The 26,352-nt window shown below is 42.0% G+C and overlaps 1 protein-coding gene across 2 annotated transcripts in view; it reads left to right on the forward strand.

The window, feature by feature from the left end:
* Positions 1-25,261, forward strand: part of LOC139276202 (MORC family CW-type zinc finger protein 3-like) — an 88,754-nt gene extending 63,493 nt beyond the window's left edge. The window contains exons 17-20 of one of the 2 annotated variants that reach the window (XR_011595869.1): positions 1,776-2,655; positions 5,561-5,685; positions 17,196-17,434; positions 21,311-25,261. Coding sequence is in view for 1 of the 2 variants with exons in the window: in XM_070893827.1 (XP_070749928.1) it covers positions 1,776-2,655; positions 5,561-5,685; positions 17,196-17,337 (1,147 nt within the window). In the remaining variant the exon portion in view is untranslated. Of the gene's footprint in view, positions 1-1,775; positions 2,656-5,560; positions 5,686-17,195; positions 18,559-21,310 lie in introns of those variants that run through there. The other variant, XM_070893827.1, reaches the window with a different exon arrangement.
* The last annotated feature ends 1,091 nt before the right edge of the window (positions 25,262-26,352 follow it).

Raw genomic sequence — 26,352 nt, forward strand, 5'->3', positions numbered from 1 at the left:
CCTCACAGCTCTCTCAGCCACCTAGCTTAGTGTCATCTGCAAACTTGGAGATATTACACTCAATTCCTTCATCCAAATCATTAATGTATATTGTAAATAGCTGCGGTCCCAGCACTGAGCCCTGCAGCACCCCACTAGTCACTGCCTGCCATTCTGAAAAGAACCTGTTTATCCCGACTCTCTGCTTCCTGTCTGCCAAACCAGTTCTTTGTCCACGTCAGTACATTACCCCCAATACCATGTGCTTTAATTTTGCACACCAATCTCTTGAATGGGACCTTGTCAAAATCCTTTTGAAAGTCCAAATACACCACATCCACTGGTTCTCCCTTGTCCACTCTACCAGTTACATCCTCAAAAAATTCCAGAAGATTTGTCAAGCATGATTTCCCTTTCATAAATCCATGCTGACTTGGACCGATCCTGTCACTGCTTTCCAAATGTGCTGCTATTTCATCTTTAATAATTGATTCCAACATTTTCCCCACGACTGATGTCAGGCTAATCGGTCTATAATTACCTGTTTTCTCTCTCCCTCCTTTCTTAAAAAGTGGTGTTACATTAGCTATCCTCCAGTCTATAGGAACTGATCCAGAGTCGATAGACTGTTGGAAAATGTTCACCAATGCATCCTCTATTTCTAGGGTCACTTCCTTAAATACTCTGGAATGCAGATTATCAGGCCCTGGGGATTTATCAGCCTTCAATCCCATCAATTTCCCTAACACAATTTCCTGCCTAATAAGGATTTCCTTCAGTTCCTCCTCCTCACTAGACCCTCGGTCCCTTAATACTTCCGGAGGGTTATTTGTGTCTTCCTTCGTGAAGACCGAACTAAAGTATTTGTTCAACTGGTCTGCCATTTCTTTGTTCCCCATTATAAATTCACCTGAATCTGACTGCAAGGGACCTACGTTTGTCTTCACTAATCTTTTTCTCTTCACATATCTGTAGAAGCCTTTGCAGTCAGTTTTTATGTTCCCAGCAAGCTTCCTCTCGTATTCTATTGTCCCCCTCCTAATTAAACCCTTTGACCTCCTCTGCTGAATTATAAAATTCTCTCAGTCCTCAGGTTTGCTGCTTTTTCTGGCCCATTTATACGCCTCTTCCTTGGATTTAACACTACCCTTAATTTCCTTTGTTAGCTACGGTTAAGCTACCTTCACCATTTTATTTTTACTCCAGACAGTGATGTACAATTGTTGAAGTTCATCCATGTGATCTTTAAATGTTTGCCATTGTCTATCCACCATCAACCCACAAGTAACATTCGCCAGTCTATTCTAGCCAATTCACGTCTCCTACCATCGAAGTTACCTTTCTTTTTCAGGACCCCAGTCTCTGCTAACTGTGTCACTCTCCATCTTAATCAAGAATTCTACCATATTATGGTCACTCTTCCCCCAAGGGGCCTCGCACAAAAAGATTGCTAATTAGTCCTTTTTCATTTCACAACACCCAGTCTAGGATGGCCAGCTTTCTAGTTGGTTCCTCAACATATTGGTCCAGAATACCATCCCTAATACACTCCAGGAAATCCTCCTCCACCGCATTGCTATGGTCTATGTATATTTAAAATTGGGCTTAAACAAGTTTTTTTTTAAGTATAAATTGAGAATTTACTTGCATTTGAGTCTCAATTGTTTATATCTTACAAATACGGGATGATGGATAAAAATGTGCAAGACCATCTTTCCGCCTTGCCTCATTATCTGAATAACACAGTCCTGCAATTGCTGTGTATGTTAAATGTAATATTTTGCTTCCTTTGATAGTTCTAAACGAGTTTCTGACTATGAGGTTGAAAGTCCAAATCCAAAACGACCAAAGCTAGATGAAGAGAAAGTTCTTAACAGCTCTCTGAATGGCGCATCTGTTGATGAGACAACATGTGATGACGATATAATCCTTCTTGATGGAAAAAGCACACCAAGGCCCACAGTAACTTTTGACTTGTCGAAAGTAAAATGTGAGCACAGAAAAAGTACAGATAACACTGACTTTGTTACTGATCATTACGATGATGATGTTGTGTTGCTCGATAACTGTGAAGAAAAAACTGCAGGTACACAAACTGAGAAGTCGGTCATTTCTGTCAAGGAAGAGGGCACTGAACCTAAAGGAGAGAGTTCCTCCAGGAGCACCAGTGAGCAGAAAGAACAAAATCAGCAGCCCTGTGATGACTCGTTTCAATGTCTGGCAGATACCAAGGAAAACATAGTTAAAAGCAATGACCAAGTAAACATCCAGAAAGATTTGCTGAAATCCATAACTGAAGAGAGAGACAGGTATAAGGCAAAAAATGAACTGTTAGAAAAAGAACTGGAAAATTTACCAAAAAATGTCAAAAAAGAGATCTGCCATCAGTGGACGCAGTCTGACTTTATTATTGGGGACAAAGCAGAGAACATGAATGATTTCTGCCAACTTACCAATGAGGAAAAGGCAACCCAATATGAACTGGCACTAAAGGAAATGGAAAGGTTAAAGAAACAGTGTCAGACATTGGAGAATCTAAAGTTAGAATGTTTCACTTGTAATCTGAAAGAAAATGATCCTTTGAAAAAGGAGGAAGACGAGCTAGTTTTACAACTGGACAATATGTTCCGACAATTAGACAGCTGCAAGTCTGAGCGAGATCAGTATAAGGAGGAAGTAAGTAACTGAAATATACAGAGTGACACAAATATGTGTTCAAATTTTATTACGTCTCATAAATGTTAGTTCATTACCACTTACTAATTCCGTAATGTATGTTTGTGATCAGATGTTGAGCAGTTTTCATATAGATCAGCCATAAGTGTTTACTCCTTTTATAAAGATGAAAGTAAAAAAAAACTTTGTAAATCTTAATTTATAGAATCAGTGAAATGTTAATACATAAAGACCACTATTTGGTGCATTGTATATCCATGCTAGCTATTGTCTTTAACCCCATATATTTTTTTTTATCCTTTACCTTTTTAATTTTATTCCATTGTGTTTATTAATATCCCCCTTAAATGTTGTGATTATTTTAGATTTAACAGCTATTTCTGACAAAGCATTCTATTCTAATCTGTTACATGAACAATTCCTTGTAACCTCCCTCTTTATGCTGCTTGTACTAATTCTGTGTTTATGTCCTCTTGTTGCTGATGCACCGCTCAGTGAACATCATCATCATTCACTATTTACGCTGTTGTGAGTGATGTTTAATTAGAACTTAGAAAGGACTGATGGTATAGTGAGTTAGAGCAGTGTTCTTTATCTTGAGATGCTGGTGTTTACATTAGAAATAGGAGTAGGCCATTTGGCCCCTCGAGCCTGCTCCGCCATTCAGTGAGATCATGGTTGATCTGATCTTGCCTCAACTTCACTTCCCTGCCCGCTCCCCATAACCCTGGCCTCCCTTATCGTTCAAACTCCACCTTAAATATATTCAATGACCCAACCTCCACAACTTTCCAGGGTAGAGAATTCCACAGATTCACTTCACTCAGAAAAAATTCTTCCTCATCTCCATTTTAAATGGGCGACCCCTTATTCTGAAACTATGCCCCCTAGTTCTAGATTCCCCCTCAAGGGGAAACATCCTCTCTGCATCTACCCTGTCAAGCCGCCTCATAATCTTGCATGTTTCAATAAGATGACCCCTCATTCTTCTAAACTTCAATGAGTATAGGCCCAACCTGCTCAGCCTTTCTTCATAAAACAAACCCTTCATCTTCAGAATCAACCGAGCGAACCGTCAGAATTTCATAACCCACTATGCCATCAGTCCTTTCTAAGTTCTAATTAAACATCACTCACGACAGTGTAAATAGTAAATAGTGGGTTTGAAACCGAGCCGCAGTGAGAGGGTGCAATCAATCAAGCTTGCTCTCTTTCCCCATGCACTCTTGTGTCTTGCTCTCCATCTTGTCCATCAATCTCAATTTTGAATGGTATCAATCCAGTTCTTCCTTGGATGCTGGACCAAAACATATAGATTCTCACTGGCATTAAATTGGCAATCCCATTTTGTGTCCACATTGCACTAATCTTGGTTGAAATAGTGTCATCCAGGTGCACCAATGTTGCACCTTCTGACATAAGTCTAGTAGTTGAATAGGTGAGATTTGTGTCGGTAAGTAAATGCACTTTGAATGATTCAATTCTGGGCAACTTTGTAAACTCTAGCTGCTATACTGGAGCTGGAAGAGTGCTGCTGTGCCATTGAACCTATAATTATTGCTAGAATTAAAATGCAAACAAATTTAATTGTATTCATAACATCCTGTTTAATCCTGTACAACAAGTGTCAACGAGGCTGTAAGTGGTTTGTGTGGAAAATGGAAATGCTTTATTCTTCAGAATGTCGGGCTGATGCATGTTTGGGTACTGCTTCCAACTGTATTACAACTAGTCTGTAAATGCTTAAGGCAGATGGTGGTTGCAATCAGCAAAGTAATCATTTCAATTATTTTGTCATTTTGTGACGACCTGGGTGCTTCCTCTACAATCGGTTTCTCTTTAGGATTTCTTAGCATTTGCTGTGCTTTTTTTCTTAGCTTCAATGTTGCCGAACTCCTCTCCGGCTATGTAGTCTCACTTCTGGAAAATTGGGTGTGCTGGTCTGGTCTCTATGCCTGCTTTTCCAATCTCTATTCCTGTTGAACGAGTCTCAGAATTTTGGGGCTTTGTAGAGATTAGCCAATTTGTAGCTCAACTCTGTTCACTTTTAATAATCAGGATCAACTGAAAACTAATATGATGGGTGTATTGTGTTTAATTGGAGTTTAAGATGGAATATAACACACTAGTTATACAGCAAAGACATACGACTGTGACAAGTAGTTTGTACCGGTCCCGATCGGATAGGCAGCTGGTGGCGCAAACAGTTCTCTGGCTTTACAGCCTCTCTCCCTCTCGTCTAGAACCTCCAAAAGTGTTAACTTAGGTCAGCAATGGTCCACTCTCGGAAGAGCGTTAGACTAGCCCCACTCTTGTATGGCTCTCCTGTCACTGTCTGTGCTAAAAAGCTCTCTGGATCTTTTATTCTCTTTTTAACAGTGGGCCTAGGGTGAAATAGGGCTATCTAACCTGTAAGGGCTCTTCCCAAACCAGGGTGCCCACTGATATGTCGAGTTCTTTGTGTCAACTCTTGGCTGAAAAACCCTCCCCTTCACATGTCTTTCCTGTTTATACTTTCTGAAGGTTCCTCCATTGGAGTTCATCTTCTCTCTCTCGTCTGGTGCAACCAGTACCCTCTTAATCAGGGGGCCTAAACCGAGCTGTCTCGTTCAACTTGTTGTTTTCCAAGCTATCTTCATTTAATCTAACAGACGCTTCATCCTGAGATGGGAACCTTAACACCGCTTCATTCTTTCTATTCTATGTTGTTTTTAATACTAATTAACTTTTAGTTATCTTCACAAGCAGTTCTGTTAAACTAACTCCAATTCCTACCTTTTTACTATGTATGCAGATTTTAGCAATCTATTCAATAAATTTGGGGCCATATAAATGTAATATTTTTGCATTTGGAAGGAATCTTTGCAAAAGAGTTTTTTTTAAATTTTCTCCCTTTCCTACAAAGGCTGAACGATTGCAAAAAGAAAATGATGCATTCAAGCTCAATTGTGAAAATCTTTCTAAAGAAATGGAATGTTTAAAGCATGAAACCACTGAAGTACAACAGAGCAACCTTTCAGATGACACCAGGTAAAAATCTTTTGAGTTGTTTAGATTTTATTTGGGCGAGGGAAAACTCAATCTTTCCATTTGCGGACGGCATCAGACTGAAGTTAGAAAAATTCTTTCACCATTTCAAGTTAGAGTGGAAGATGGGTGTTGGGACTTGTGGCTGAAAACGATTGCTTAAATGAGATGGACTGTGACTAGAGGGAACTGAAGATGGGGACTTGACATTGAAGAACAAGGAGTCAATAGAGCTCAGTATGGACAAGCAAGATAGATGTGCAGGGCTTCATGTCGGACCACGGGCTATGGAATTCTGAATAAACTGGGGAAAGGCGGGGTCAGGACGATACACTTCAGAAATTGATCTTGGGCGGTCGGGTAAAACTGACTTCAGTGGAAAAGAATATTAGGCGTGTGTAAAATGGATTAGCCGATTCACTATCGCAAACTTTGCATCGAGAGATGGAAACCACTTACAGATGATGAGAGATCGAAACTAGCCCAGGAGATCACTCTGGCTATATTCAATTCCCTGAAGTACTTACCATCGTATCTGCGCAGCCAACAAGAGGTTATCAAATCTAATCCCACTTACCAGCTCTAGGTCCATAACCCTGCAGGTTACGGCACTTAAAGTGCCCATCCAAGCACATTTTAAATGTGGTGAGGGTTTATGCCTCTACCACCATTCCAGGCAGCGAGTTCCAGATCCCCACAACCCTCTGCATGAAGAAGCCCCCCCCCCTCAAATCACCTCTAAACCTTTCATCAACCACCTTAAAACCATGCCCCCTCGTAATTGATCCCTACTGTAGGATTTCTAAATCTCTCTGGGCTTATATTTGACAGCGAGATGATTCGTTCCAAACAATTGGAAGGGTTTATTAAAAACATACACACATGCACGTTAGCAGCAGTGATCAGTTATCTTAAGACACAAATGTGCATTACCAACAGTTGTAAATTATGTTATAACAGAGCTACAATTAAGTTATAATGACGAGTGATATATGTTGCGTCCCTTTTGCTGGCTGGTTTGGACACACGGCTTGCTGTTTTAGCTGGTCTTCAGGGATGTCTCGTGCCGTGTGTCCAAGGGAGAAAAGTTCCTGGCTTGTGTTTTTTATATTCTTCAAGGGCATTGTCCTCAGCCTCTCATAGAAACATTAGAAAGTAGGTGCAGGAGTATGCCATTCGGCCCTTTGAGCCTGCACCACCATTCAGTATGATCATGGCTGATCATGCAACTTCAGAACCCCATTCCTGCTTTCTCTCCATACCTCTTGATCCCTTTAGCCGTAAGGGCCACATCTAACTCCCTCTTGAATATATCGAATGAACTGGCCTCAACAACTTTCTGTGGTAGAGAATTCCACAGGTTCACAATTCTGAGTAAAGAAGTTTCTCCTCATCTCAGTCCTAAATGGCTTACCCCTTATCCTCAGACTGTGACCCCTGGTTCTGGACTTCCCCAACAATGGGAACGTTCTTCCTGCATCTAACCTGTCCAATCCCGTCAGAATTTCATATGTTTCTATGAGATCCCCTCTCATTTTTCTAAGTTCCAGTGAATATAAGCCTAGTCGATCCAGTCTTTCTTTATATGTCAGTCCTGCCATCCCAGGAATCAGTCTGGTGAACCTTCGCTGCACTCCCTCAATAGCAAGAATGTCTTTTACAGATATATAAAATGGAAAAGAGTGACTAAAGTAAATGTTGGTCCCTTAGAAGATGAAAAGGGGGATTTAATAATGGGAAATGTGGAAATGGCTGAGGCCTTAAACAATTATTTTGCTTCCGTCTTCACAGTGGAAGACACAAAAACAATGCCAAAATTTGCAGGCCACAGGAATGTGGGAAGGGAGAACCTTGAGACAATCACTATCACTAGGGGGGTAGTGCTGGACAGGCTAATGGGACTGAAGGTAGACAAGTCCCCTGGTCCTGATGAAATGCATCCCAGGGTATTAAAAGAGATGGCGGAAGTTATAGCAGATGCATTCGTTATAATCTACCAAAATTCTCTGGACTCTGGGGAGGTACCAGCGGATTGGAAAGCAGCTAATGTAACACCTCTGTTTAAAAAAGGGGGCAGACAAAAGGCAGGTAACTATAGGCCGGTTAGTTTAACATCTGTAGTGGGGAAAATGCTTGAAGCTATCATTAAGGAAGAAATAGCGGGACATCTAGATAGGAATAGTGCAATCAAGCAGACGCAGCATGGATTCATGAAAGGGAAATCATGTTTAACTAACTTACTGGAATTCTTTGAGGATATAACGAGCATGGTGGATAGAGGTGTACCGATGGATGTGGTGTATTTAGATTTCCAAAAGGCATTCGATAAGGTGCCACACAAAAGGTTACTGCAGAAGATAAAGGTACGCGGAGTCAGTGGAAATGTATTAGCATGGATAGAGAATTGGCTGGCGAACAGAAAGCAGAGAGTCGGGATAAATGGGTCCTTTTCCGGTTGGAAATCAGTGGTTAGTGGTGTGCCACAGGGATCAGTGCTGGGACCACAACTGTTTACAATATACATAGATGACCTAGAAGAGGGGACAGAGTGTAGTGCAACAAAATTTGCAGATGACACTAAGATTAGTGGGAAAGCGGGTTGTGTAGAGGACACAGAGAGGCTGCAAGGAGATTTGGATAGGTTAAGCAAATGGGCTAAGATATGGCAGATGGAATACAATGTCGGAAAGTGTGAGGTCATCCACCTTGGGGGGGGAAAAAAAAACAGTAAAAGGGAATATTATTTGAATGGGGAGAAATTACAACATGCTGTGGTGCAGAGGGACCTGGGGGTCCTTGTGCATGAATCCCAAAAGGTTAGTTTACCTGCTGCACCTGCAATCAGGAAGGCGAATGGAATGTTGGCCTTCATTGCGAGAGGGATGGAGTACAAAAGCAGGGAGGTCTTGCTGCAACTGTATAAGGTATTGGTAAGGCGCACCTGGAGTACTGCGTGCAGTTTTGGTCACCTTATTTAAGGAAGGATATACTAGATTTGGAAGTGGTACAGAGACGATTCACTAGGCTGATTCCAGAAATGAGGGGGTTACCATATGATGATACATTGAGTAGACTGGGTCTTTACTCGTTGGAGTTCAGAAGGATGAGGGTGATCTTATAGAAACATTTAAAATCATGAAAGGGATAGACAAGATAGAGGCAGAGGTTGTTTCCACTGGTAGGGGAGTCTAGAACTAGGGGGCACAGCCTCAAAATACGGAGGAGCCAATTTAAAACCGATTTGAGAGAGAATTTCTTCTCCCAGAGGGTTGTGAATCTGTGGAATTCTCTGCCCAAGGAAGCAGTTGAGGCTAGCTCATTGAATGTTTTCAAGTCAAAGATAGATAGATTTTTAAGCAATAAGGGAATTAAGGGTTACGGGGAGAGGGCGGGTAAGTGGAGCTGAGTCCACGACCAGATCAGCCATGATCTTATTGAATGGCGGAGCAGGCTCGAGGGGCTTGATGGCCTACTCCTGTTCCTAATTCTTATGTTCTTATGCTCTTATGTCTTTCCTCAGATTAGGAGACCAAAATTGCACACAATACTCCAGGTGTGGTCTCATCATGGCCCTGTACAATTGCAGTAAGACCTCCCTGCTCCTATACTCAAATCCCCTCGCTATGAAGGCCAGCATGCCATTTTCTTTCTTTACTGTCTGCTGTACCTGCATGCCTACCTTCAATGACTGTCTGGTCTGGCTCAGCCATCTCTGATTAGTTTAAATGGCTTTCCGATACACAAACCCCACGCGGCAGCTCTAGGGGCTTTCATTTTGTTTCTTACAAAATTTAGCCCATGCTGGCAATCTGTGGGTTTCCATTTTATCTCAACACAAACAGGCCTTTTCGTTAATCTACACTTTAAACATTTATACATATACATAATCAATTAATAAACACTTTTATTCTTACAAACTCCCCACCTTAAGGGGGAATAATCTTTATTGACCCCTCATATGGCTTATCTCCTCAGGGATCACATATTATAGACATTGAGAAGGATAGAGAGAAAGGTGGATAGTCTGACTCGGTCCCCACCTCGTAAGGTGTAGGGGATTTAATAAAAGCCCAATAACATCTCCGGTGGAGACTCTCCCCTTCCCGTATCTTCAGTGCACCGTCGCTTCTCAAAGCACATTGATGATGTTCGTGAGTCTTGCTGTAGTTCCCACTTCTCCATCTTCCCTCGGCTTCGGTCGTGGCCTGTATCATCCTGACAATCGTGAGGATCCGTAACATGGTCTGTGGGAAACAAGATCAGTGCAGTATTTACTCTTTGGCAGTTTTTAACTGATTAATGTGAAACCACTTCTCGTACTTAACACCCTTTTCCCCCGGTAACTGAATCAAATAAACCGCGAGGTTCAATCGGTCGATAATCTTATGCGATCCCCACCACCTGGGCTCAAAGGCAGCTGCTTTTTCCCATAATTTGGAATCATTAGCGAGTCTCCCATCTCGTATTCAAAAGGGCGTACTCTCTTGTCAAAGTACTTTTTTAATTTGTCTTTTTGACTTCCCCAATTTGGTGGCCACAAATCGATTGATCTGATCGGTGTGATCTACCACTTGTTCCAGCCACTTGGAACTACATGTTTTCATTGTCAGGGGACTCATCCCTGTTGGTGTTAGCTGGCCTGATGTTCTCATGAGCCTCCCCGTCATGGCCTGATATGGGGAGACCCCTGTTGTTCTATGAGGTGTGGACCTCATTGCCATTAAACACATTGGCAGCATGTTAGCCCGTTGAGTGGGGTGGTCCGCGCATATTTTTTTAACATTAATTTGAGGGTCCTGTTCCCCCCTTTTGACCCCTCCAGACGACTGGGGGTGGTGAGCAATATGTAATTTGTGTTTTATCCCCAACATTTCCTGCAGGTGGGTAAAAATTTTACTGGTAAAGAGTGAACCTTGATCACTGTCCACTTGTACTGGTACTCCCCACCTACAAAACACATGGTTCAATAGTGTTTTGGCTGCGGTGTTGGAGCGGCAGGGGAATGCTTCAATCCATTTACTGAATTGATCCACCACCACTAGGGCATGCTGAAAATTGCCGCGCCTGTGGAAGTGGCCCAATGAAGTCTATCTGGAGGTGAGTCCATGGCCCTTGAGGTGAGGGTGCGTTTTGAAGCAAGACTCGGTTAGTGCATGCGGGAGGATTGTGTTGCAGGCACGGTAGGCATCGTGCCACGTATTGGTCGATTGTTTCCCTCATGGAAAGCCATCAAGTTGTGGATGCTACCTTGTAGAAGGTTTCCAGGGCGGAATAGTGCCCTGCTGTGGCGTGGGAGTGAAAGAGGGAGAGCAGTTCCTGACCCACCTCTGGTGGAACACACACCACCGGGCAGGCATTTGGCTTTCTTTTGAACATCAGCAACTGCTCATCTGAGTCAGGGACAGTGGCTAGTATGGTGTTGGGAGCCCAGGCTGTTGGTTGAGGAAGTGGTCTGCCTTCCTCGTGCCAGGTGTTTACAACAGCATATGACCAGTATTGCTGCTGCAGGGATTTTAAATCTAGGTGATCTGTTTGTGAGGCCTCGCTAACAGCATTGCAGAGCTCAACAACTATGTCCTCTATCTCCCCATTAATCGCAGCATCCTTGGCTGCTCTGTCTGTTCTGGAATTTCCCTCATTATGTGGACCCCCTTTTCTATGAGCTGCTACCTTTCCTATGAAGCAGGGCTGGGATCTCTGTTTAAGGTATGACCAGAGCAGGTGTAACCAGGGCCCATGGACCAGGGCCTTGCCGTCTATTGTGCAATAGTCATTTTTGTGGTATCGGGGCAAGGAGAGCATGGTGTTTATAGCATAGGCACAATCAGACCAAATATTCATGGGTCTATCTGAGGTTTCCTTTACAGCAGTTAGAAGTGCGGTGATTTCTGCATATTGTGAAGACTGTCTGTTGCATCTTCGCTGGATGATTCTTTCTGGCAATACCACAGCATATCCGGTGTGGGGGGAATCCCTCAATGTGATATGAGGACCCATCGATGTAGACATCTGAGGCACCCTGTATGGGTACTTTCTGCACAGGATGGGTCTCAGTTAATCAGAGGTAACGGACATTCATGTGGGTCCCCCTCATAGATCAGAAATTGTGGCAGCAATGTGATGGGTTTGGAAATGGTGTCCATGTCTCTTTCCATAAATTCCAATATCCATTTGCTGAGGCGCTGCGAGGAAACTAGCGAATCTCCAGGTTTCTTCAGTGTGTTTGCTGTGCAGGATTGTAGCCTGTAACACAGCAATAAAAGTAAAGTGATGTACTGACCAGAAGATGGCTAATAGGTGGCGCTCGCATGCGGTACACGTCTTTTCTGCCCCCTGTAGGATTCGAGACGCATACGCAATGGGCTGTAGTCGATCAGCTCGCATTTGGCACAGAACTGCAGTGAGGCTTTGCTCTGTGGCCCCGACCTCCAAATGGAAGGGCCGTGTGGGGTCAGGAGGGATCAGACATGAGGCATGTATCACTGCAGTTTTTAATTTAGCCACGGACTGGGTGTGGGCATCAGTCCATGCCGGGTATATGTCATCACCCTGCAGTTTTATTAAATCATACAGAGACTTTGCGCATTCTGCAAACCCTGGGATAAAGTTCCTTTGGTACCCCACCAAACCCAAGAATGATCTTAGGGCTGTTTTGGAAGTGGTTAATGGCAGTCGCTGCATTATCTCCATCTTGTGAGAGTTGGGGGATGATCCCTCTGGAGAAATGGACACTCCTAGAAAGGTGACTCGTTCTTTTACTAATTGAGCCTTACGGGGATACACCTTTCGTCCCGCCTGAGCCAACAATGTCAAAAGTTCGTGGAAAAGGGACAGATGCTCCTCCATGCTGTCAGTTGCCAGCAGTAGGTCATCTATGTACTGCAGCAAACAGGTAGGGCAGGAAAAGTCTTTTTAAATTACAGCCATTCTTTTGTGGAATATCGTGGGGACATTGTGGAACATCTGAGGCAAGCATGTCTAGGTGTAGCTCTGGTCTTCAAATGTGAATGCAAATTTGTACTGGTCTTCCCCTTTAACAGGGATATTCCTGAATTTATTGGTGATGTCGAGGGTCGAGAAGTACTTGGAACCAACAGGAATTTGAGATAATATGGTAGGAGTTTCTCTTACTATCGGTGAGCAGGCTGGTGTTACAGAATTTAACTTTCTGTAATCAATAGTCAGTCACCAGCTGCTATCAGGCTTTTTAACCGGCCATGTGGGTGAATTGGTCGTGAAAGTGCCTGTCCTAAGAATACCCTGCTCGACTAGGGATTTTATGGTGTAGCAGATGTAAGAGTGACTCTCCCTTGGGATGGGGTACTGTTTAGTGAATGAGTGGAGGGGTCCCTCAATAGATTTCTCACCTGCCATTTTTCCAGTCATGTGGCAAACACCGCGAGGTGTTCCTGAATTAGTTTCGCCACAGCTTCATTTTCGCTCCCTGGAGCGTCTTACTCAGATGGCTTTTTAATAGCAAAAACCAAGTGAGCATCTGAAATTTCTATCACTCCTGCCTTATCTCTCAATCCCATCCAAACACCGTCCTGATTATAATCTATCATTGCGCCATACTGATCCAACGCATCAGTACCTAAAAATCCACTTCCTTCGGGGGTGGTCATCAGCATAGGTGCTGGGACCTTACAGGTGAGGCCTCCCAACTGAAGTTCAGTAGCCTTCCCTGTATACGCGGTGGTTGTATCACCGTTAAACCCTTTAAGGGTCATATAACCCTTGCCCGCCGCTGCATGGCGTTCAGGGTATGGTGTGTGGATGATGGTAATGGCTAAGCTGGTATCAATAAGCATAATCTGCTATCTGCCCCCTTTTAAGACAAAAAGGACTGCTGGTCTCCCGCTATCATCATGTCGGAACCCCACTTCCAACCAATCTTTGGGGGCCAAACCCTGTCATAGGGTCGATCCTGGAATGGATCTCTCTAGAGTGTACATTGTCGATTACGTGCACCGATAAATAATTTTGCATCCGCCCCATGGCAATTTGGGTTTGTATAAAGGTTATCAATTTATCCAGTCTTTGATCTATTCCAGAGGGCTTGGATTCGTCCCTCGGGAGGTATCTGTGCGTTGCATCAAAGTTCGGTGCTGGTCTGGAGTCTTTTGCTCGGTGGCCAATTAATGCACTGTCCCTTAAAGGGGTAGTTTCGAGATCCCTCCACCATTGACACTGGTTTATTTGCAGTGGGTGGTGACTTCCCCTTTAACTGGTCTTTTACCATCTCCCAGGCTATTTGAGTGTTGGTCTCTATATCTATCCACTGATTGGTGGGCCTCATGGCTATTCCCAAGGTGGTTTTAACTAACGGGTGGAGTTGGGTCAGGAGCATCAATTTAAATTGTTCTTGATTCTTTCCTCCTGTAGCATTTGCGGGTGCCTGGTTCTGCGTACGTTGATATCATACAGGCGATTATTGAAGGCTCTAGGGCGCTGCTTGGTCTGATTAAGCAGAGCCACTAAGTTCAAGTTTCAGATCCCTAAATGGTTTAGGATCTCGGTCATGAGTGCATCGACCGCTGCCTCAGGCTGGAGGACTGCTTCTGGCAGATTATCTTTTAGGGAAGTGGAACAGGCCAAGAGGAGGACTCGTGTTAAGACTCTCTTACAACTCGGAGTGACCACTCCAGAAATTTGCCCACCTCCTATTAACTTCCAGTAGGTCATCCCCAACTCATGGCTACACGCCATGGCGTCAGCGCCAGATATGGGCCGTGAGTCGATATGGTTACTGGTGATGTTGCTGTGCGCATTACGTTGTGAAGAAGCGGTTACTACGGCTATGATTGGCTCTTGTGTCTCCAAGGTATCCCATTCTACGCCATCACACTGGGGATTATACTGGCTTCCTTCCTCTTCCCAATCTGTTTCCCCCTTTTCCCCTTCTGCTGTCTCTGTTATGGCTCCCCGTGTTACTGCGGATACCAGAGCTGCTGCTCCCCAACTTACTTTGTAGCCTCGCTATTTCAAGTTGGCACTGGAAGTGATCTGCCTCCCTACGTGGCTTCTTAATGACTTCTCTTAATGCACCTCTAGCATCTTCTATCTCTTGCTGGAGCCTCAAGTTTTCCAATTTATATTTTTCTAACTCTAATTTGTTTTCATTTGCTTCAACAACGGCTGCGGTGGCATTTAACTTTGAGAGGCTTTGTTGCTGTAGCAGTGAAGCTGCCTGCTAAGCCCCTCTTTCTAATTGTTTAATACTGTAGTTTAAGTGGCCAATTTCTTGTCTTAAATGCTGTATTTCTCCCTATTTTAACTGCTTCACAAGTTGGAGGCCTTATTCCTTTTGCTTTTTTCATACCGTCAATCTCTTTCTTTTAACTGAATCTCTTACTTGCAATTCTTTCAAATCTTGTATCACTTTGGCGTCTTGCCTCATTAATTCCTCATCTCTCTTGGCACAATAAAAAGTGTTAAACTTACAAGACTGTTTACCCGTTTTGATCTCTGCTCTCCCCTATCTACCCTCTCCTGGATAATTTTCACCATCTCCCCAACTGATGCAGGCATACCCCTGTGTTGTGCCTGTGCCCTTAACTCTTCTGCATCTTGTATCGGGAGCTTTTTGAACAACCTCTCCTGATAAACTAGCTCAACATTACTTTTTATTGTTGGCTTTCTGTCCATTACCGATCCCTTCATCCTGTGTCTTTTGAATATAACTACTGGTAGTTCCCCACTTAAACAGTTCCAACCCACCCCACTTAAACAGTTACAACTATCGAGACGACTGCTTCCCTAAGACGCAGCTCCCGATCCGTTAAATTGTTTCAATTATAATCGCAACACAGGTTAGAATCGCAGTGCCCGAGATTTCCAATTGTTCAAAAGAAAATCATCAAAAAACTGTCTCGCCAGTTGCCTGCATTCTCCACCAATTTTGTAGGATTTCTGAATCTCTCTGGGCTTATATTTGACAGTGAGACGATTCGTTCCAAACAATTGGAAGGGTTTAGTAAAATCATACACGCATGCACATTAGCAGTAGTGATCAGTTATCTTAAAAAGACACACACATGCGCATTACCAACAGTTGTCAATTATGTTATAACAAAGCTACAATGAGGTTACTGTTAATCTGTGCACTTGATTACTTTGGGGTTGCAGCACTTGTATATTGTGTATGAATTAACATGTTATATTGTGTGCCTCAATTGTTGAGAAATATTTTTGTATACAAGTATTTACAATTTTTACGATTGTAATATAAATGCGTGTTTTTTTTTTCATTTTTGCTGAACTTTGATTATTTGTAGCTCCTATTGGGCTCAATTTTGCTCCGCCCCTTTTTTCGGTGCATTTACCTTAAGTGCGGCGACTTTGCGCGCTGGAAAAAAGTCGCCCCATCCTGGTCGCTCTTCCAAGTCCCTGGAGTCCTAGCGTGAGGGGCGGAGCAACAGGCCAGCGTCCAACAGTGTCGGCACCTGCGCGCATGCTCCTGCCCTCCCAACGTGTCCTGCGGGCTGTGAACAGGACCCGATGCTCGCAGCCCCTATCCCCGGCCGAAGGGATGCCCCGATCTTGCCGCACCCTATCCCCGGCCGAAGGGACGCCCCGATCTTGTCGCACCCTATCCCCGGCCGAGTGGCCTCCCGCACCGGCCCGCTCAGTTCCCGGGCCGAGGTAGGACTTCAGTTTTATTTTTTATTCATTGATGGTTGTGCTTGAGAGCTTTGATTGGCGGGGGAGAGGAGGAGAGTTTTGGGTGGGGGGGGGGGGGGGGGGAGAAAGTGTGTTTTAAAAAAAAAAACTTGATTCTGGCATAAAGGTAGGACTTCTATTTTTTATGTTATTGATTGATTTGCTTATTACTTTTTGTGCTTTGTTTAGTGCTTTGTAAGTCTTGGTGCTTTAAATGTACTAACCTGCGCCGATTTCTTAACTGCCCGCAAGGTTTTTCAGAGCTGGCCACATACGCTGACCTAAGTCGATTTGGAGTAAGTTTTAGCTGGCCATAGTGGAATAAATGGCCAAAACTGGCGTAAGTGTTTGGGGGGGGGGGGGAAAAAAACTGAACTAAAAAAAATCGTACCCAACTGACTTGCTCTGGAGCAAACTTTGGGGGGAAATGGCATTTTTATTTTAACTTGCGTCAGAAAACACAACTTGCTCCAAAAAAATTGATGCAAGTCATGGCCAAAATTGGGCCCGTTGGTTATTATAATCACTGGGGAGTTTACAACATACTTTAAAATCTGTTCTGATGGAATTTCCTTTTTTTAGGTTTGGTACCATTGAAAATAAATTGAGCCATTATATTAGGTGGCTTTTGTTATTATGCAACACTAAAATTGTTAATTAAAAATAATATTTGATCCCAAAAGACTAAAGAATTTTATAGTAGCATCCTGCCAATAGATGTGTTTTGGAGCATTCCTTCTGCAGGAGTCTCTGCAAAAAGTGTTACGACAATCTTACTGCACTGAGCATGGCTGAACTATTGAATGATGTCACAATTGTTAATGTATGAATGTTTCTTGTCTTACTTCCAGTGTGAAACTCACGTCTCTACGGATTGGTGTTGGACAGCTTCTGGTTAATATTATACCTGAACTGGACTTGGCGCAAATAAACTATGAAAGTGATGTTGTTGATGAGATTTTGGACCAGGTGCTGTCTGCCAATGCATCATGAAGACCATCTCCTGATTTATAATTTGGGTGTATTGTGAAGATATTCAGTGGATTATGTAACAATACCAATTTACTTTTGTTAAAACCAGAGCTTTCAAGTAAGCAGATGATGCACTTCCATAATGACTATTTTCTAATATTTTTTCTATTTGTTCAAAAGTGTTTGTTTCTTCACTTTCTAGTCTGGTAGACGATTTACTCCTGTAAAGATCCAAAACAGCAATGTATTGCAGACTGCATGAACATAATGGGGAAGTTTGAAGCGTGTTTGAGAAAGCAGCCGGTTCAGTTACAGTAAACAGTTCAAACTAATATTGCAACATTCTTGAGCCTTTTTTGTGTAAGGCTGACACTCATCTGTGGCCAAGATGTTGACTGTTCCCCTCCCAAAACAAATTGGGATCAGTAGAATGGGAGGCTATTATGTTGGTTGATGAGTGCAATCAATTAGGTAGCATTTTCTGGTAAGTGCCGGTACAGTGTCTTAAAATGGGAAATATTCAGTCCATGCTGTTCCTGCAGACATTGATTTGATGAAGCACGTTTTGTTGATCTTCAATAGTGCTCTAATATGTCACTAATTCCATAGTCATTTCACTATAAACGAGTGTTGCATAGTATTTACAGCACAGAATCAGGCTATTCGGCCCATGGTAAATGAATTTGCACTGCATTAGGGCTCGGTCACACTTGCAGGTTCTGCCACATAGCCAAATTATTTTTGTAGTGAAGAAATTGCAGATTATTTATGTGGTGCAGAACTACACCCTTTTATTTCCTTTCCTGGTGATTGAAAAAAGTATATAATATATATATATAAAAGAGAAGTCTTCCAAATTGTTTGCTAGTCAGGTAGTGGAGAGGCTTTGAGGAGTCCGGAGTCGAGCTACCTTTTGCAGAGTACCTAGGCTCTGCCCTGTTCTGGTAGCCATTGTGTTGATATGGATGGTCCAGTTCAACTTCTGGTCAATGGTAGCCCCCAGAATGTTTTGTTGGCAATGCAGTTGAAAGCCATGGATAGCTTTTGGGGTTGCTTTTGTTCAAGATGGTCATCACCTGCCATTTATGTGACACAAATGTTACCTGCCAAATGTCAGCTCAAGTTTGGATGTTAAGGTATCTTGCTATAGGCTGTCATAGGCTGCTTCATTATTCAACTGACTGTAGTGTAACTTTAGGCCTTTTAAGCAAGTCTACTGTGCAATTAAATCTTTCAAGTTAATATTCCTACTGTTTCTCTGCTTGTCCCTTGCTGTGCGGCACACCAGTCACTACAAGAGTGCAGTCAGGCAAATTGATCCCAGACTTATTACCTGTGCTGTTTAGGAGCCAACTAGTAGGAGGTGTGAAAGAGCAGTGAAGTGATTCATCCTTGAAATTTAAAGTAAAAAAATTCTCCATGGCGCATCACCTCTCCCCATGAATTGCTTGGTTTGAACCTATTCTCTGCCACATGGTGTGTAGCCCTTCGACATGCCAATGTAATGCACCATCATTGTTTACTTTTTAATGTAAAATTGATATGGTTGCTGAATATATGCTACGCTAGATTGCTGGACTCTGCCACAAGACCAAGTTTTGATGCCTCAACTGAATATCCCCAAGGCATTTATCTCGATGTTTTTGTAATCCATTTTTGGGATTTGGATGTTGCTGGCAATGCTGACATTTATTGCCCATCCCTAGTTGCCCTCGAGAAGATAGTGGTGAGCTGTCTTGATCCGTTGCAGTCCATGTGAAGGTGCTCCAACAATGCTGTTTTGGAAGGGGGGTTCCAGGATTTTGACCCAGCGACAATGAAGGAACGGCGATATATGTGTCCAAGTCAGGATGATATATGACTTAGAGGGGAACTTGGAGGTGATGGTGTTCTCGTACACCTACCCATGTCTTAGGTGGTGGAGGTTGTGGGTTTGTGATGTGCTGCCGAAGAAGCCTTGGTAAGCTGCTGCAGTTGCATCTTGTACATAGTACACACTGCAGCCACGGCATGCCAATGGTGGAGGGAGTGATTTGGTCATACAGGAGAAGTGAAAATGAATCAACCAAAATTAAATAAGCAATTATGTCCATGGTTTTAAGCTGTCCCAGCTATGAGGGATCACATGGCACAAAGTATAATGGCGAAAGCTGTAAACCCATTTCATTATGCAGGTAACGTCAACCTATCCCATGTTTTTAAAGGCACTTCAAGGATTTAGTTGTACCATCGTCCAGAAAGGTAAACCTATAATGACTTAAGACTTTGAGTGTACTTTATCTTAATTATATTCCACAAAAAACTTTTGTTGAATGTTAGCAGAATAAAATAATGAACAAAGCATAAAATGTATTGCAGCACATGTCTCTTGCATTCCAGATATAATGGCTGGTTCTAGTTTGTATTTCTCAATATATTGTAAATTGTATGCATTTAAGAGAATTATTTGCAGTTGCACCTGTCTTACCTGAATAGTCATATTTACCTTTGAGAGCAACTCAACTGTCTCATTATAAATGTACTGTTTACAAAATGAGTAATAAGCTTGTTAAGTTTTTGAAATCTGTTGGCCTCTTCTCTCGATACCCTTTGATCAAAGTATTGTTCGTAATCATTGAATAAGACTGATGTAAATAAATACAGAAACTTAAGTGCATATTGACCTCACTGAGTACATGCTGCCACCTTTTATAAGGTTCTCCATTACAGTGCTTCTTTTCTAAAATTCAGCCCTTGGCTTTCCAATTTTTAATCACACTGCATTTTCTGCTTGTTGTACAACAATTACAGTATACCTCTACACAAAAGCTTGTCTTCTGGGAAATAAGTTCCAGTGACGATGAAATGGAAGGTGGGCCTAAGCCTCTTATTTTGAAATTATAATGAAAAATCACTATTTCTTCCTTAGAATTTGAGATCAAAACTGTATTGAGGTCTGCAATTTCAGAGGTACATTTTTGTATTTGGAAACTATGCACTAAACCGATCTAGCTGCCATTTTGTATATGGAAAATATATGCATAGAAAAGTCAAGACCTTTTAGAAACAAATTTGTTCATTTTTTTAAGTTTTATTGAAAAGCGAAAATATTGAGCAAAAATCTGATTTTTGTTAAATGAATGTCTGCTGCTGCATCCAAAAACTACAATGTTGTGAAGTTTCATTCATGAATTCTATGGCTTTCAAATGTGTCCTAATGTTTTAAGAATGTACGTTAAGGATGAGAGTCTATTTGGCTAAAATCTTATCCCTGTAGTGGTTTAATTTTTGCCTTGCCTGGAATGGTAACCCAAACATTTATCACCCTTTAAACATGTTCTCCTTATGTCCATTTTAAATTCACATTTCGCAAAGGTAAATTGCTCTTCTTTACTCATCTGACTGACTTTAAAGTAATATCTGGATTTACCTTAACCTCACTTTAGTGAGGTCACCTTTTAACCTTTTTTCTTTTTATATTGTAGAGTTTGAGCTTCTCTGCAAACTTTCCTCCACTCTCATTACCCTTACATTTGGGATTATTCTTATTGTTTTTCTCTACACCCTTTCCAATGCATGCACATCTTTCGTGTGGTGTGATTAGAACTGAGCATTGTATTCCAGTAGTCTGACTGACTTATTGGAAAGCCAGACCTATTAGTCTTTCTTTAACATCAAGAGTAAATTTGATTACCTGGTTGGAGAACCTAGAACTAGGGGCCATAGTCTCAGAATGAAGGGTCAGCCATTTAAGATTGAGGTGAGGAATTTCTTCACTCGGAGGGTTCTGAATCTTTGGAATTCTCTACCCCAAAGGGCTATGGAAGCTGAGTCGTTGAGTATATTCAAGGCTGAGATAGATTTTTGGACTCGTGGGGAATCGAGGATATGAGGATCGGGCGGGAAAATGGAGTTGAGGTCGTAGATCAGCCATGATCTTGCTGAATGGCAGAGCAAACTTGAGGAAACATATGGCCTACTCCTGCTCCTAATTCTTATTTCTTATGTAACCTAGTGAACAGCAGCTAACATGGATTCAGAAGGGAAAGATCCTGCTCGTTCAACTTCCTTGACGTTTTCTGAACAAGTGGACTGGGTACCTCAACTTCCAAAATACAGTTAACAAGAGTTCCGTACAAAACCATGTTATTTAAGCTTTAAGTTTTTACAGGCCTGCCTCAAAAATTGCATCAGGAGGTGTCAATGAGGGGGGGGGCCAAGATAACTCCCTGCTGTTGCTTCCTCCCCCCCCCCCCCCCAAAAAAAAATTTCAATTTCTGGCCACCCATTTTTCAGGCACGAGACGGGCAGCTGGAAGTTGAAAATTGCCCCCAATGTTCAATCTCGCAAATTATTGGAGCAACAATAAACAAAGCAGGTCAAACAGTAGAGTACAAATTGGAGGAAGTAATGCTCTCATTATGTAGTGCTACAGCCGTTACTGTGCCCAGTTCTTCATTTTGGACATTTAGGACTCTTGTCTTTTTCATCTCAAACGTTTCTACATGCTGTGGCTCAGGCAGGGGCAGTGAACACTGCTGCTGCCAGTACTGCCCCAGATCAAGAGGGGTAAAAACGGGGGGTGACGGGGGAGGATGGTACAAGTATGATAAAACTATGAACTTCCATCCTCTTTACCTTTTCCAACTCCTCACAATTCCGTCTGACAGATGTCAGCTTTGTTTCTGTCCTCCGCTCCAAATAATTCATATACACTGCGTAAATGGCAACAGTTCCAGCAATTATCCCGGTGGCATCTCATTAGAAACCCAGTGTCAACACTGCTCTATTCTGTACTAACGCGGCATGTATGGGAAAGAAAGTGATGAGCGTGATGCACATCAACTCTTGTTCAGTGTACAATTTTTTATTACTTGATGTTTGATCCTTTGAAAATAGTTTGGCTGAATAAATCCCAAATGTTCTGCTTGCTTCAGAGGGAAAAAATAAACCTGGAAATCCGAATGTCATCCATTTTCCAACCCAATGAGTTAATGTGCAAAAGTTTGCAGGGTGAAATTGGTCTTGAGTGAAAGCACAAAACAGAATATAATGAATCAACATCCCTTTTTACACTGCGCCCAATTTTGTACTCCATTGACTTTAATGGCTGCCATTTGCGTTCTCACCAAAGACAGATTTTACCCACTAGTCCATATTAAATTTAAATTTCACTTTTTCTGCCTAAGTGCATACCTGGAAATTTAACCTTTGTTGATTTCAGCAGTCAGATTAGTTTTGTGTAGTGGAACCGACTGGGCTCTAAATACTGACCCCTGCAAGCCTGCACTCAGCACTTCCTCCTAGTCCCGATACTCAGCTCTTGCTGTATTTGGCTGATGATGGATATTTTAAAATCAGTTTTCTCTAGTCCCGTGCTCTACCCTGAATTCCCATGGCTTCTGGATTTGATTTTCTTGAAGTTTAATAGCTTTCTGCAAGTCCAAAATACTTTTGTAGGTAATGCCATTATCTATTTTATTTGTAGCATCTTCAAAGGTGTTTCCCTTCTGACTCCATGTTGGCTAAGATATTTTAGTTTAGTTAATCAATAGCACAGTTATTTTAATTAATGTTCAAAGATCAAAATATATGTAAGTTGAACATTGCAAAATGACATTCCACTTTTCATGGTGGGTTTTATTTCAAACAAATGCAATGAGTCAAACAACTTGGCTGTAGTGAGCTGGTTTATTTTTCAATACAAACTAATTTTAGGCACATTCATCTCGGAACAGTAAATCATGACTTTATATTTCACTTTCTGCTAGAAATTTGTGCGTAACTTTTTTGAAGTATATTTTTATACGAAAACTTCGTTTATTGATTGCTGAAGAAAAACTAGGTACATGATGGAACTTGTAATTTTTGGAAGAAAAGAAACTTTAATTTCAGAGTATCCACCAGGTTTTTGTAGAAAACAAATGTAACTATATAATTGGTTACTTAAGTAGAAGGAAAAAAAATAGACTTGCATTTATATAGCACCTTTCACGACCACCGCCAACAGCCAATGAAATACTTTTTGAAGTGTGGTCACTGTTGTAATGTAGGAAAGAAGAGTAGAGTGTATAGAGATCTTCATTGGTTTTAACAAATGGTACATCCTGAAAACTATCTTGGTTAAATTATTTCTGTTCTCTTCCAAGAAAGTGAATTGTTATTTAGAGGAAATAAGAACATAAGAATTAGGAACAGGAGTAGGCCATCTAGCCCCTCGAGCCTGCTCCGCCATTCAACAAGATCATGGCTGATCTGGCCATGGACTCGGCTCCACTTACCCGCCTGCTCCCCGTAACCCTTAATTCCCTTATCTGTGATTTGAATACATTCAATGAGCTAGCCTCAACTTCTTCCTTGGGAGGAGAATTCCACAGATTCACAACCCTCTGGGAGAAGAAATTCCCTCTCAACTCAGTTTTAAATTGGCTTCCCTGTATTTTGAGGCTGTGCCCCCTAGTTCTAGTCTCCCCGACCAGTGGAAACAACCTCTCTGCCTCTATCTTGTCTATCCCTTTCATTTATCTTTAAATGTTTCTATAAGATCACCCCTTATCCTTCTGAACTCCAACGAGTAAAGACCCAGTCTACTCAATCTATCATCATAAGGTAACCCCCTCATCTCTGGAATCAGCCTAGTGAATCATCTCTGTACCCCCTCCAAAGCTAGTATATCCTTCCTTAAGTAAGGTGACCAAAACTGCACGCAGTACTCCAGGTGCGGCCTCACCAATACCCTATACAGTTGCAGCAGGACCTCCCTGCTTTTGTACTCCATCCCTCTCGCAATGAAGGCCAACATTCCATTCACCTTCCTGATTACCTGCTGCACCTGCAAACTAACTTTTGGGGATTCATGCACAAGGACCCCCAGGTCCCTTTGCACTGCAGCATGTTGTAATTTCTCCCCATTCAAATAATATTCCCTTTTACTGTTTTTCTTTCAAGGTGGATGGCCTCACACTTTCCGACATTGTATTCCATCTGCCAAACCTTAGCCCATTCGCTTAACCTATCTAAATCTCTTTGCAGCCTCGCTGTGTCCTCTACACAACCCGCTTTCCCACTAATCTTTGTGTCATTGCAAATTTTGTTACACTACACTCTGTCCCCTCTTCCAGGTCATCTATGTATATTGTAAATAGTTGTGGTCCCAGCACCGATCTCTGTGGCACACCACTAACCACCGATTTCCAACCCGAAAAGGACCCATTTATCCCGACTCTCTGCTTTCTGTTAGCCAGCCAATTCTCTATCCATGCTAATACATTTCCTCTGACTCCACGTACCTTTATCTTCTGCAGTAACCTTTTGTGTGACACCTTATCGAATGCCTTTTGGAAATCTAAATACACCACATCCATCGGTACACCTCTATCCACCATGCTCGTGATATCCTCAAAGATGTTGGAAGATTTTGGGATTGTGTATTAAATATTGGCAAGCGCTGGCTCAGTAGTTCTCAAGGTATTTTGACACAACCGTATCAATCGAACAGACTCTTGGCATATCTTTTAAAAATCTAATTTTGTGCATTTTGTCTCCATTTGAAGTGACCTGTGTCACAAGATGCTTTGAATGTATTTTTTATCTTTCGTTATCTAGTTCGTCTTCCTAAAAGAAAAGATAGCTAAACGTTCGATAAAGAAAATGTAACAGGCTAGCATTAATGGCATTATGAATAAAATGTTAATGTGTGTGTGTAAATATATATATATTTAATATATATATATATATATATATATATATATATAAATGTTTTCATTAATTCAGGGGGAAATGTGTGTGATGCATTTAGTTGTGTCAAAGCTTAAATGAGAATTATTTTTTATTTGTGCAAACTTAAATATGAAGAAAATTATGGAAGCTTTATGAATGTATTGGAATATTGTTTTTGTAAAGATTTTTTCCATTAAAATGGTTTAAAAGATGTATGATGTATTTCAGCATTTTGATACTCTGTCTTGCTGATTAAATTTCCACTTTTACATTGGCTGCAGTTTGATTATTTAACCATATGTTTGAGGCTGAGTTGGAGGAAAAATGATAATATTTCATACATATTTAAACATATAACTGTTATTTGGGGCTGTTTCTCTTTTGCTACCTCTTATTTTCCAATCTGCTGATGATGCAGAATTTTGCTTGGCGATGGCTCCATGGGCATTGGTAGGCCTCTAATACCTCCCCCAGCTGCCATTCTTTATACATGAGACTGGTATCTGCCGGTAGTCTTATTTGACAACACAAACGAGCTAAGTCATGTCGAGACATTCTCGCACTTCTATCCGATCACCGGGGGAGCACTTGCTTGATTTTTATTTTCTTTCCCTTGCCTTTGAGCTTTTGAATCTCAGCAAAAGAAATCCTAAACATTGATGAATCCTAGCAAGAAAGTAGCCCCAATTAAAATCTTCAAGCAAAAAGCAAGCCTATATTATAGCACAACGAAAGCGCTTGCAGTTACACAGTGCCTTTCAAATCCTCTGGACATCCTGATAACTAATGTATTACTTTTGAAGGGTAGTGAAGTTGTGTGGACAAACAGCAGCATACATCCATAAACAGCTGTGAGATAATAACCAGTTAATCTGTTTTTTGGTATTGGTTTGAGGGATAAATGTTGGCTAGAACACTGGGAGAACTGCTCTGTTACTCTTTGAATAGTGACATGAGATCTTGCACATTCACCTGAACAGGTAGATCGGGTTTCCGTTTAACATTTCCGAAAAGTGGCATCTTCAACAATGCAGCACGCCTCACAGTACTGCACCGAAGTGTCAGCCTAGATTTTGTGCTCAAGTCCCAGGAGTGGGGTTTGAACCACATGCTTCTGCTGCAGAGTTGACAGTGCAACCACGGAGCCACACTGGCACTAAGTTGTTTTTTTTTTAATTTGTTCTTGGGATGTGGGCATCGCTGGCAAAGCAAGCATTTATTGCCCATCCCTAATTGTCCTTGAGAAGGTGGTGGTGAGCCGCCGCCTTGAAGTGCTGCAGTCCTTGTGATGAAGTTTCTCCCGCAGTGCTGTTAGGGAGGGAGTTCCAGGATTTTGAC

Source organism: Pristiophorus japonicus, chromosome 11, assembly GCF_044704955.1.
Source record: "Pristiophorus japonicus isolate sPriJap1 chromosome 11, sPriJap1.hap1, whole genome shotgun sequence".
Taxonomy (NCBI): Eukaryota; Metazoa; Chordata; class Chondrichthyes; family Pristiophoridae; genus Pristiophorus; species Pristiophorus japonicus.